This window comes from Myotis daubentonii, chromosome 4 (genome assembly GCF_963259705.1).
Source record: "Myotis daubentonii chromosome 4, mMyoDau2.1, whole genome shotgun sequence".
NCBI classification, from domain to species: domain Eukaryota; kingdom Metazoa; phylum Chordata; class Mammalia; order Chiroptera; family Vespertilionidae; genus Myotis; species Myotis daubentonii.
Window position 1 is genome coordinate 10,441,792 of NC_081843.1, and position 11,924 is coordinate 10,453,715.

General features: G+C 60.0%; 2 protein-coding genes across 2 annotated transcripts; one reads left to right on the plus strand and one right to left on the minus strand.

The window, feature by feature from the left end:
• Positions 1-69: 69 nt before the first annotated feature.
• DOC2A (double C2 domain alpha) lies at positions 70-4,601 on the minus strand. The gene is made up of 10 exons (XM_059692357.1): positions 4,296-4,601; positions 3,885-3,964; positions 3,596-3,670; positions 3,366-3,475; positions 1,350-1,476; positions 1,209-1,268; positions 970-1,133; positions 748-829; positions 549-645; positions 70-463 (listed from the first exon to the last, which is right to left on the minus strand). The coding sequence occupies exons 1-10, from the start codon at positions 4,564-4,566 to the stop codon at positions 318-320; spliced, it is 1,212 nt and encodes a 403-aa protein (XP_059548340.1). The 5' UTR covers positions 4,567-4,601; the 3' UTR covers positions 70-317.
• Positions 4,602-7,961: 3,360 nt separating this feature from the next.
• C4H16orf92 (chromosome 4 C16orf92 homolog) lies at positions 7,962-11,773 on the plus strand. Its single transcript, XM_059691934.1, has 4 exons — positions 7,962-8,069; positions 9,403-9,460; positions 11,297-11,578; positions 11,674-11,773. The coding sequence occupies exons 1-4, from the start codon at positions 7,962-7,964 to the stop codon at positions 11,763-11,765; spliced, it is 540 nt and encodes a 179-aa protein (XP_059547917.1). The 3' UTR covers positions 11,766-11,773.
• Positions 11,774-11,924: the final 151 nt, after the last annotated feature.

Genomic DNA, 11,924 nt, shown 5'->3' on the forward strand with positions numbered 1-11,924 from the left:
GGCAAGAGAGAAGCAGCAGCTGGGGCCTTGGGGCAGGGGCCCTGGCAGGGCTCCCCCTGCAGGTGTGCACAGGATGGGTGGTTTGCATATTTGCATGTAGTAGCGAGTCAGGCAGGAGGAAGTTTGCATATGTGAATACAGATCTCCACAGTCCCTCACAAGAAGACAGACCCACAGTCACAGATTCTCACGAAATAAGACAGGTAGTGCAGGGCGGGCGGGGCATCCACCCCGTGTAAACGTGCAACACACTCGTGCGAAGGTTGGGTGCTGGACCCAGCCCTGAGGGGCCTGTGCTGGGCAGCTGCTTGCCTAGCTCAGGCTGAGGGCAGAGCCCCGGCTGCAGGGGGCAGCTCGCTGGTCAAGGTGTGCCAGCGCTCCAGGGCCGAGTCTGGCTGCTGCAGACAGTCATTCCAGTGCTTCCGGGCCTCTCCCCGGGCACCAGGTCCCAGGGACACGCCCCCTGGGGAGCAGGAGAGGCAAAATCAGGGCCCTGCTCGCTGCCAGCCTGCCCTCCCTCAGCACCACCCAGCGGGCTCCTCCCTCACCAATGAAGTCGTTGGATTTGCCAATGTCATAGTCCCAGACTGTGACTTCCAGAGTCTTGGTGGCCAGAGCTGAGAGTTCCATCTCATAGAAAAACTCCTGGGACAGGGCAAGCCACACCTTCCATGAGGCACCGCCCCACCCCCTGCCAGGCCCCGCCCCGTCCCGCCCCTTGTGATCTCCGGTCCCTTCCCCATTTACCTCATTAAATTCTGGGTTGAGAGTCTTCTTCTTCACGCCTGTTTTGTGCTTGGATTTCTTATCCACATCTGGCCTCAGGTACCTGCCAAGGAGGTGGGGCGGGGGCAGAGGAGCAGGGTGGTCAGGGATAGGCCAGAGGAGGACAGGGCAGAGGTCAGGCTCCCTGGGGAGGGGAGGGGAGGGAAGGGGAGGGGAGGGCACTTCGGCAGGGGGAGGGCTCACGTCTTGACATAGGGGTCGGAGTAGCCATTGACGTCCATGGCAGCCAGGTGAGCACAGCGTAAGATGCCCACCAGTAGCCCGCGGCGTGAAGAGCTATAGCTGAGACTCAGCAGGATGCGCCCTCGTTCTTCCAGCAGCCCAGGCCCCTGTTCCGCCTGCTCCAGCTTCGGGGCAGACACAGAGGTCAGCCTGCGTCCTTACCACCTCCCACCCTGACTGGTCCCTGTGAGGCGCCTTACCTCCTTCAAGTAACAGGATATGCCCCTCAGCGCGGCCGACATGGAAGAGGGTGACGCCAGCTGAAAGGGCAAAGAGAAGGTTCTGGAAACCTGGCCTCCCCAGGAACCCCTCCCCTTAGCACCCTACAGCCCCATACGGACCGGGACCTGGCGCTCAAGGCAGATATTAAAATGCTTCTTCTGTGAAGGCTTGAGGCGGCGGAGGGGTACTCGGATCTCTCCGATGAACTCATTGTGGCTCAGCTTGTCCTCATCACACACGGAGATCCTGGCAGGGAAACCAAGGTCAGGGCCCCTGGGGTCCCTGGGCCCCACTCCAGTGAGAAAGTGCCTCCGATGGAACCATGGGCACCGAGGCTGGTCCTGCTCTGCCTTCGTTAAATACTCCTCATCTGTAAAATGGGCTGCGGTGAGCACCAGGCCTGGCACCTGAGGAGGATGTTTTGATGTGCCCTGTTCCCCTACCCCTCCCTGGTCCATCGGGATCTGCTCAGCGACCTGGAAGCCTTCACAAACCTTGGGGACCCTCCCCATCCCTGCCTTCTGGGCCTGTGGACAGGAGCCTGCTGACTGCATAGGGTGGCACTGGTGGGTGTGGTCACCACTTGAGGCTCTGAGGGCTAGACGGCCTGGAAGAGCCTGGGGCATCTGGACCCGGCACCCACTCCTCTGGAGCTCCTGTCCTGTTCTGCATGCAGAGAGCCGCCGGGGAGAGACTGAGGCCAGAGTGAGAAAGGAGTGTTTGTGTTGTCTCCTTCGACCCCTGCACTTGCTTCTGCTGTGACACCCTTGGGTAGCTGTCATGTCGGAGCGTTCATCCCCAGCTCTGCCACTACTAGCAACCGCGTGAGCTTGGGCAAGTCAACCTGACGCCTCAGTTCTCATCCATAAAATGGAGATTCTACTCACCCACCTCCTAAAGCTACTGTAAGGACCAAGTGAAATGAAGGAATGTAAAACGCATAGCCCGTTCCCTAACCGGGTTGGCTCAGTGGATAGAGCGTCGGCCTGTGGACTGAAGGGTCCCAGGTTCGATTCCGGTCAAGGGCATGTACCTTGGTTGCAGGCACATCCCCAGGAGGGGGTGTGCAGGAGGCAGCCGATCGATGTTTCTAACTATCCCTCTCCCTTCCTCTCCGTAAGAAATCAACAAAATATAAAATAAAATAAAATGCACAGCCCGGGGCTGGATACCGCGGGGCACCCAGCGAGTGATGCAGTCCTCACTCTCTAGCATCTGAACTATGGGGCCAGCCTTTCTGGTTTCTGCCTGTCCTCCCGCCAGCCCACCTCACACGCAACATCAAGGTGATCTCTCCCAAACACAGCCCTGCCCAGCCAGTGTGGCTCAGTGGTTGAGCATCGACCTATGAACCAGGAGGTCACGGTTCCATTCCTGGTCAGGGCGCATGCCCGGGTTGTGGGCTCCATCCCCAGTGGGGGGCGTACAGGAGGCAGTCGCTCAATGATTCTCTCTCTCATTGATATTTCTCTCTCCCTCTCCTTTTCTCTCTGAAGTCAATAAAAATAAGTAAACATCTAAATTTTTAAAAAAATAAAACACAGCCCTGGCTGCCCCTGCCCTGATACAAACTCTGCCATGAACAAAGGAAAGTTCTAGAAGCCTAGGTTTTGCTGCCCTTCATTCCCTGTCAGGGACTACTCTCCCCATAACAGCTCAGGGATGACTGGGCAAGTTTCCTATCCTCAGACTTCCTTCCTTAGAGATGTTGGGGGGGACAGAGGCAACCGAACGGGCAGACCTCCGCTGCACAGGCCTGACTTCAGGCAGGGCCTCTGAAAAGGGCTGTCGGGGGCCAGGGACCGCTTTCAGGGGGAGGCGGGGCCTCGAACAAGGAGTGGGGTTGAGGGTGGCGGAAAGCAGCACTTTCCAGATAGAAGAGACAACAGGCAAAGGATCAGAGCAATGAAGGCCGGTCAGAGAGGGCAGCCCTCTGCTGGAGGCAGGAGGAGCCATGGGGGTAGGAATGCCAGGGAGCGTGTGGCCTGCTGCCAAGGGGATGGGGCGCCACTGACTGTACGTGAGCATCCGAGGGCCTTAACGGGAAGTAAGTCAACCAAAGGAAGTTCCCAGGACAGCTGTCCCGGAGGAGGCGCGGAGCTGGAGGCTTTGGTAGCCGGGAGGATGGGCCTCACCTGAGCACCTTGTGGCTGATGTCATCATCCGTGATGCCGCTGTACGTCAGGTCCTCGTTCCACACGGGGTTCAGGGTGTTCCTCTGCGTCTTCGTTTTTAGCTTATTGGCCTGCGGCGTGGGGACAGGATTCTCAATGCACGTTCCCTAGACCCACAGCGGCTGAGAGCGGGGGAGGCTGGGGACAGACCCAGAAGCTGCGTCAGACTCGGGGAGGGAGGGAGCTATTACCTTGCAGGCTCCAGGCAGCAGGTGCACCTTGACGTAGGGGTCGGCCAGGCCATTGAAATCCATGGGCTTGAGGCCCTGGCGAGGAGGGGAGGAAAGAGAGCGGTGAGCTCCCAGCCCTCCCTCAGCAGAGGAGATCCTTGGGGTGTGGAGAGCCGAGGAGAAGGGGACTTGGGAGGGGGCGTGGGGGGGGGGGAGCAGGGGCATGGCCGGGAGAAGGGAAGGATGGAGACCCATCCCTCCCAGGTGGGAGGCAAACAGGGTTGAGGCTGGGGAGGGAGGGAGTGCCCACCTTGGCCCTGAGGATACTACAGTGCAAAGTGCAGGAGGCCTGGTCATAGAGAAGGTCAAACTCCAGCGTGCCCAGGGTGGCTGGAGAAGAGAAGCAGCGTGAGTCCGTGTGTAAAGGCAGGTGTGTGAGCGCGGTGGCAGGCCGGCTGGTGCGCTGGCCATGAAGGTATGTGCATGTCAGCCTGCCAGCCTGTGTGTTGGGTTCCTGGTTCGGCTGCAACTGGGCTGTGTGGGTGGTTGTCTCAGGAGAAATATTGAATATTGAGCCTCGCTAAAGCTGTAGTCTCCACACTGACTGCAGCTGTAGTGCCTGTGCCCTGGCCTCCCCCACACACCCAGCAGGGCCCCATCCCCTTCCCACAGCCTGGAGACCCCCAATACCACCCTGGGCCCTTGGAGCCCCCAGACTCACTGGCATCATCCGAGTCATAGCTGTCCACCTCAGCTCCATCCTCGGGCGTGGTGGCCCCCAGGAAGGCTGCAGGGGGGGCCAGGGCCAGGGGGGCCAGCCGAGCAGGGGCCTCCCCAAGGCCCCCTCCACCACCGCCCCCTTCAGGTCCTGGTCCCCGGCGGGGGAAGTAGTCAGAGATTTGGCGGATGGGCCGGATGGGCCCGGGGCACACGTTGATGGCCATGTGCTCCTGGATGTTGATGGTCATGCGATCGCCCCTGCGGCCCCTCATGCAGCACCGTGTCTGGGGGGGAGGGAGGTCCCAGCGTGAGCCACTGCCCACTCCTCACACCTGTGGGCTGCAGGCTGCAGGCCAGGCAGCACCCTCCCAGTCTGGGGCCTCCCCTTCTAGGTGTGGAGGGAGGGTCAGCCTGTGAGCTGGGTCCTCGCTCCACAGGCTGGGCTGCCAACTCCCTCCCCCCAGGTCCTGGCTCCACCCCAGCCTTGCCCACTTACCGCCCGCCCTGTCCCTTTGTCATCTTCCCGGCTCCTGCCCCTCGTTCTGGGCTCCCTTCTGCCCCTGGGCCTGCCTGCTCCCCGAAGCCACCCCCAGGTCTCCTCTGTCTCTCGGGGCTCTGGCCATCCTTCTGCAGCAGGCGCTTGTCTAGTCCGGGTGTCACCCACCCCTGGAGACATGCACTTCCCACCGCGTTCAGCCCCAGGGTCCGCCGGTCCGCCTGGTCCCCACCTGCAGCCCACGCTGGGCCCCTTCCCCAGCTGCCTCCTCCTTAGATTGGCGCTCCAGGGGCGCCAGCAATTGCAGCCTCGAGCGGGCTTCCCCCCACCCCCACCCCGCAGGCACCCGCAGGCTCACGCACACCCCTCACCCGCACCGGGCCCCGCGACCCAGCCCCCTGCACCTGTCTCTGCCTCCAACAGGTGCCCGGGCACTGCGGGGACGGCGGGCGCAAGCTGGGCGGCGGCGTTCCGGGCGGCGGCAGCCAGAGCGCGGAGTCCGCTGTGCGCGCCGAGAGGAGGGAGAGCCGGGCAAGTGCGGGAGGAGGGGGTGAGCGCCGTGGAGGCGGGAGGCTGCGGGCGCCGGCGGCGGGGGGCGGGGAGGCAGCGGGACTCTCCCGCCGCCAGCCGGGCACACTTCGGGGAGCACACGCGTGCACACACAGTCACGAGCACGCAGGCACTGCCCCCCACACGCTCGTGCCCACGTGCGCACTCACACAGCACAGACCCCGACGCGCTGGCACCCTCACCCGGGAAACTTCGCGCGCACACTCGCAAACGCGCGAGCGCCTGGCGCCACCGGGAACCAACTGTGAGAACTGCCCGGTGCTCCCCAACTCCTCCTGCCCGGGGCCCGCACGGAGCCCACGGCGCCCACTCCCTCGCTTTCTCCTTCCTTCCCTCCGGAATCTCAGGACCCGTCCACCCGCCTAGTTGCCATGGCGACACCGGCTCGCTCCCCAGGTCCCTGGAGCATCCTCCCGCCCCTCCCCCGCAGAGGTGCGGGCGCAGGAGAGAGGAGGGCGTCCGGCCGTCCGCTCCCGCATCCGTAGGGGCGGGGCCTGCGGGATGGGGCCTGGAGAGCCGCAGTGACCCTTGCGGGATGCAAGGCTGGGAGGTGTGATCCGCCTGCGGTCGCAGCCTGGGATCTGGGCGCCCCGAGCCCAGCGGGGGTTTCAGGCCGCGGGAGGAGACGGAGGGCTGCGGCTGGGGCTTTCCCACGCCTCCTCCCTTTGGCTGTTCAGGTGTCCCTGCTGGTGACCCGATCCTGCCCCGAGGGCAGGTGTCCCTTTCGGAGGGAAGGCGTCCCCTTTGGAAATGCACCGCCCTCGCCGACCCTCCACCCGCTTCAGGCCCGTCCCCGCCAGGCCCGTCCCTCGGGCGGTGCGGAGGGGCACGGGCTGCTCCGAGCCCGAGCGCTGCAGCCTTTCCCCAGCCGCCTGCCTTTCTCACCTGCCACCTGCCCGCCTCACTGCAGCCTTTGCTCTTTGCTCTCGTTTGCCCCAAACTTGCCATCCCCCAAAGGCAAAGTCCTCACAGTGGCTTCCAAGGCCCTTCAGCCCAAGACCCTGACTTCTCTCATCTCCTCGGGGCTCCTCTCGCTGACAGTTTCTAGAACACACCTGGATCTCTGAGGCCACCCGACCTGGACTCATACGAGCCCCTCTGCTGGCGGACCTGCCCCTTCCTTCAGGGGCCGTTCTGGCTCACCTCTTCCCAGGCGCCTTCCTGGAACAACCCCTCTGCCCGGCATCCAGTGCCGGCTCAGGCTCAATCTGGCCACACGGTTTGTCCTGCACTAAGTTGCTGGGCCTGGCACTAAGCTGGCATCGCTGAATGTTGTGATTTAAAAGAGAAATGTGGCTGCACAACCATGTGAACGTCTGCTTGAAAATGTTAAGATCCATTGTGATGTGGCCTTAATCGGTTTGGCTCAGTGGCTAGAGCTTTGGCCTCTGGGCCAAAGGGTCCCGGGTTCGATTCCAGTCAAGGGCACGTACCTTGGTTGCAGGCTTCTCCCTGGTCTGCATGCAGGAGGCAACCAATCAATGTGTTTCTCTCACACCGATATTTCTCTCTATCTTTCCCTCTCTCTCCCATTCTCCCCTCAAACTAATGAGAAAATATCCTCGGGTGAGGATTAACAACAACAACAACAAAGATCTATTGTGATGTATATTTTTTAAACACACAATTTTTGAAAAGAGAGAAATACAGTCAAACTAGAAAGATAGCACTTGTCATCTATCAAACCATGAAATTCAAAGCATCGGTTAACATGCAACGTTGATGAGGCTGTGGGTAACGGGGCCGCACCTGTGGAGGCCAGTCTGATGGTGGCACCAAAAGGACAAATACATAGACTATTTGACCCAGAAATGCCACTTCTAGGATTTTGTCATCTATATATACATGCTGGTCCCACGAGCAAAATAATAGAAATTCAGGGTTATTTGCAAAGGGACATGGAGCAAGCTAAATGTCCACCAGTAGGGGACCAGTTCAATCCGCTACAACACAATTTCACACAATGAAATAGTGCGCCGCCCTGGCAAAGAAAGGCCCTTATGTGCTTGTACCGAATCGCCTTCACAGTCTCATGTTAACTGGAAAAAGTAAGGTACAGAATAGCATGTATGGAATGCTTCCATTTGAGGGGGGCAGTTTATATGTGTTTATTTGTGCATAAATTATCTCTAGAAGGCTGCACAAGAAAGTGGTAACTACAGTGCCCTCTGAGGAGGTAGCTGCGAGGCAGGGTGAGGCACGAGTAGGAGTTATCTCCAACGTCTATCCTGTTATACCTTTTGAGTTTTGTACCATGTGTATACGTTTCCTATCCAAACGCATTAAAGGAATGTACTTTTCAAAGTAAAGGCAACCATTAGGTTTCCTTCAGGGCTCTCCAGGCTAAGGGAGATGCCAACATCCGGGGCGGAGCTGGTGGGCTTGGCCGGGGGCAGACCTGGGCCTGCAGCGAGGGGAGGGGCAAGCTGGGCAAGAGCCTGAGAGCCCAGCATCCGCCACTGGGGTCTTCTCCAGGGGCTTGGCGCAGGCCCAGCAGAGAGCCTTGTTGAAGGGCTGAGCCCTGATGGAAAGGCTTTTCATCTGTCCGTTCAGTCAATAAATATCTATCGAATACCTACTATTGATTGTGGTGCCGTGACTATGACCAGGATCAAGCACCTCCGGCTTCACAGCCTTGTGGAGAGACGGACAATGCACAGACAAGGCCCACGCAGCGAGATCGATGCGGTGACTGGGGGCGGTCACAAGGTGTGGGGTCTCAGTGCACCTCCCCGGGGAAGCGTTGTCTCAGCCACGACCTGGAAGATGAGAAGGCGTTGGCCGGCCAAGCGTGGAGCAAGAGTGTTCCTGGCAGAGGTTCATGCCAAGGCTGGAGTGTGCCAAGGAAGGGAGAGCCTGGAAAGATCCAAAGAGGGTAGGTGGACAGGGCTGGGCAAGTCTCGAAGGTCAGGGTAAGTTCAGAATCCACACAAGGAGCCACCAGAGGTTTTTAAGTAGTGGATGTGTGTCTCCCGGGTTGTTCTCACTGTGGGAAGAGGGAACAGAGGGAGATCAACCGGTCCACAGGCTGCTGCCATAAGCTGGGTGAGACGTGGGGTTGGCTTAAATGAGGGGGGCAGAACTTCAGGGGGGAGGAAATGGGTAGATTTGAGATTTCTGTTGGAAGTCACGCCAACAGGTCTTGATAATGGGTTTGTCAGAAGAGAGACGGGGGGTGGGATCTGAGATGATCCCCGGGCTTTTGTGCTGAGCAGAGTATCTGGAGGAGCCCCGAGACGCTGGCTGCAGTGGAAGGGAGGAGCAGGCCCGGGGTAGGAGAATCAAGAGCTCCATTTGCGATCTATCGAATCCGAGGTGTTTGGGGACATACAGAGGCATGAAGCAGGAAATCGGGTAGAGGAATCTGGAGCTCAGAGGAGAGGGCTGGGCTGGAAATATACATTTGTGAGTCATCAGCATATAGATGGTATTTAAAGCCATGCGACTGGATGAGATCACCTTGGGAGAGAGAGTATAGATAGAAAGAAGACGGTCCAAGACTGAGTGGGTTAGAGAACAAGGAGTCCCGGAAATCCGTGAGCGTGGCCGGAGCCTGGAGGCAGGTTCAGGACACTGACAGACAGACAGAGTGGATTAGAGAAGTAACCATTCCGTTTGGCAAGCTATGCGGTCATTGGAGGACTCGGCAAAAGTGGTTTCAGTGGAGTGGTGGGGACGAAGAAAGGCCCGAAGGCGTTGAAAAGTACAGTCAATGAGAAGGAGGAGAGACTGCACGTATAGCCAGCCCCTTAGGTGCTGTCTGTGCTCTAATGACGGGCATCCTTGAGTTCTCTCCCCGGTGCGCCCTGAAGGCAGACAGCAGGGCCTGCCGACTTAGATCTAAGCCGCAAAGGGAGCCCAGCACACGGGAGGAGCTCGATACATGCACTTAATCATCGGAGGAGTAAATGAATGGGTCATTCGCTGCTTGAGTCGAAAGGGCCTTTTCGGGTAGAGCGGGCAGCTGTATTCTTTTGAGGCAATTGAGGGAACGGCAAAATCCACTCCAAAAGCTGGAGGCTCTGAACCCCTTTACTCCCAGCTAAACCCCAGCAGCAGCTGCACATGGGGCCAGGCCCTGGCCCAGAGCCAGGAACCAGGTTTCGTCCCTGCTGCCCTTACATGCCTGTGACTGGGTAACTCACTTGCTCTTTCTTAGGAGAGACAAGTGTAGGGAGGAGAGGCCCAGCCCCACAGGAGGCCCTGGAGGTGTTAGCTCCCCTCCTCTTTCCCCCTTTTCTCTCTGGGCTTTTTTTCTTATTTAGGAAGCAGAACACGGCAAGTGCCTCCTAGTGTTGCTGTGAGGAGAGTGAGTGGGCAGCCCATGAGGGCAGGAGAGATGAGGGTGGGGACCCAGTGGAGGAGGGAGCGGACCTCACGCATGAACAGGCATCTGTGTAATAACACCAAGGAGACCCTGACGTGTCCTTGGGCTTGGGTAGGGCGGGACACATCTGTGACAGACAGCCCCTACCTGCCAATCAGAGGGGAGCTAACTCTGAAGCAGACTGCGGCCTGCCAGAGTGAAAGTTGGGAAGTGACAAATAAAAGAAGATTGGGGCCCTCGCTGGTTTGACTCGGTGGATGGAGCATCCGCCTGCGGACCGAAGGGTCCCAGGTTCAGTTCGGTCAAGGGCACATGCCTGGGTTGTGGGCTCGATCCCCAGTGAGGGGGGAGTGCAGGAGGCAGCCTATCAATGATGTTCCTATCTCTCTCTCCCTCTTTCCTTCTCTGAAATCAATAAAAATATATATACTTTAAAAAAAGAAGAAGAAGATTGGGGTCCAGAAAGGGGAAATGGGATGGCCCTTGAGGGAGACCACCCAGAGAGGGGAGCCCGTGAAAGCTCTGTGCATGACTGAGCGCTGCCTCGGGAGATGGGCCAGGGGACTTTCTCTGACAACCGCGTGCCTGCCATTCCCCCTGCGACGCCTGAAGCATCTGAGGCACCTGTGGGAAGAGGGCGGCGAAGGCCTGGAGCTGGGGAGCTGGGGAGCTGGGGAGCTGGGGAGCTGGGGAGCTGGGGAGCTGGGTCTGCCGGGAGGAGGGAAAGCAGGCAGGCAGGCGTGGACAATGCTGCCACCTAGTGGGGACATCTTATTATTTCTCTTGGTTCCCGGCCGAGCACTAAGCGCCAGGGTTTTGGGTGAGGGGAATGCCTGTGCTCCTGAATTTGGGGACCAGGGGAAGCCTCGGGAAGGAAACGCACAGCCCAGGGAAGTGTGCGCTGCCCACATTACTTTGCCCATCTGTGCCTCGGCTCCCTCTCCTGGGCAGTGAAGGCAGTTCCTACCCCACGGGGTTGTGATGGTAGCTGAGTCCACCTATGTCTATGTGAAGTGCTCCGCGTGGTACTAAGTGCTCAATACATGGTGGTTGGTCCAAGGGGAACCGAACGTGTGTAGCCTGACCCCCTTCTACACAGAAAACCTGCGCCTTCTCTACAAATACGGTGTCCTTAGCCCCACCAAGCCCCTCCTGTTTCCACATTCTGGGGCTGCCACTGTGTACCCCAAGGGGCGGGGGGCTCTGTGGGTCCCAGCCTCTGCCCTGCTGATTCCAGGGTGGCTGGGAAGGGTTCCAAGCCCCAGCACTTCTCTCTCCCCTCACCCCAGAGTGTGTGGTCATAAGGGCTCCGGGCTGTGACATCATAGAGCCCCAGCCCCGTCCCAGGAGTGGAGAGGTCATGAGTCCGTGGCAGTGGGCGAGGGCGTGGGTGTGGCTGGTTGGGCTGGGGGCCGTTGCAGCAGGTGGGGAGTGGTGCTGGGAGCCTGGGAAGGGGAAAGCTTGGGGGGAGGGGTCAGTGCCCCCTCAGGGGCTGGGAGGCCAAGCTTGGGCCTTTCTCTCTGTTCCCCACACTCTCTCCCATCCACCCCCTCCAGCGTGGGCCTTCTGGTGGAGAGTTCGGCTGAGCGTTGAGAAGCTCCTGGGACAGAGTTGAGCCCCTCCATAGCCACTGGAAGGCCGTGTGGCCTGGCAGGCCCTGGGTCTGCCTCTGCCGCTTGGGGCGGGCGGGGGTCAGCGGGGCTCTTGTCACAGACGTCGCTGTGGTCCGCAGCACCCACCCCGGAGGGCGCCAAGACCTGGGCCCTGGGAGCAGAGTCCCCACGCTTCCTAGACAGACCTGACTTCTTTGATTACCCGGACTCCGACCCAGCCAGGCGCCTGGCCGTGGCCGGGTTTATCGGCGAGAAACCCGCCATCTTTGTGAAGCCAGGTGGGGAGCAGCCTGAGAGGGGCCGCCTCGGTGTCAGAGCCCGGAGGCCGACCTCGGAGAGGAGCCCCGGCCGACGCCCCTGCCTTGTCCAGCAGGTTCCAACCCCAAGCTCTTCCATCACATCCTGGTGGGCATCCTGGTGGCGGCATTCTTCTTCGTCCTCTTCCAGTTCTGCACACACATGTAAGGCTGCCCCTCACTGCCCCCGCCCCCTGCCTTCCCGGCGGGAGGCCTCCCACCTCTGACCCCCATGCCCCGCCCCGTAGGAGCTGCCAGAAAGGGGCCTGAGGAGCCAGGCCGAGCGCTCAGACCCACCCTCCGCCCCTGCAGAGGAGTAAAGTTTGTG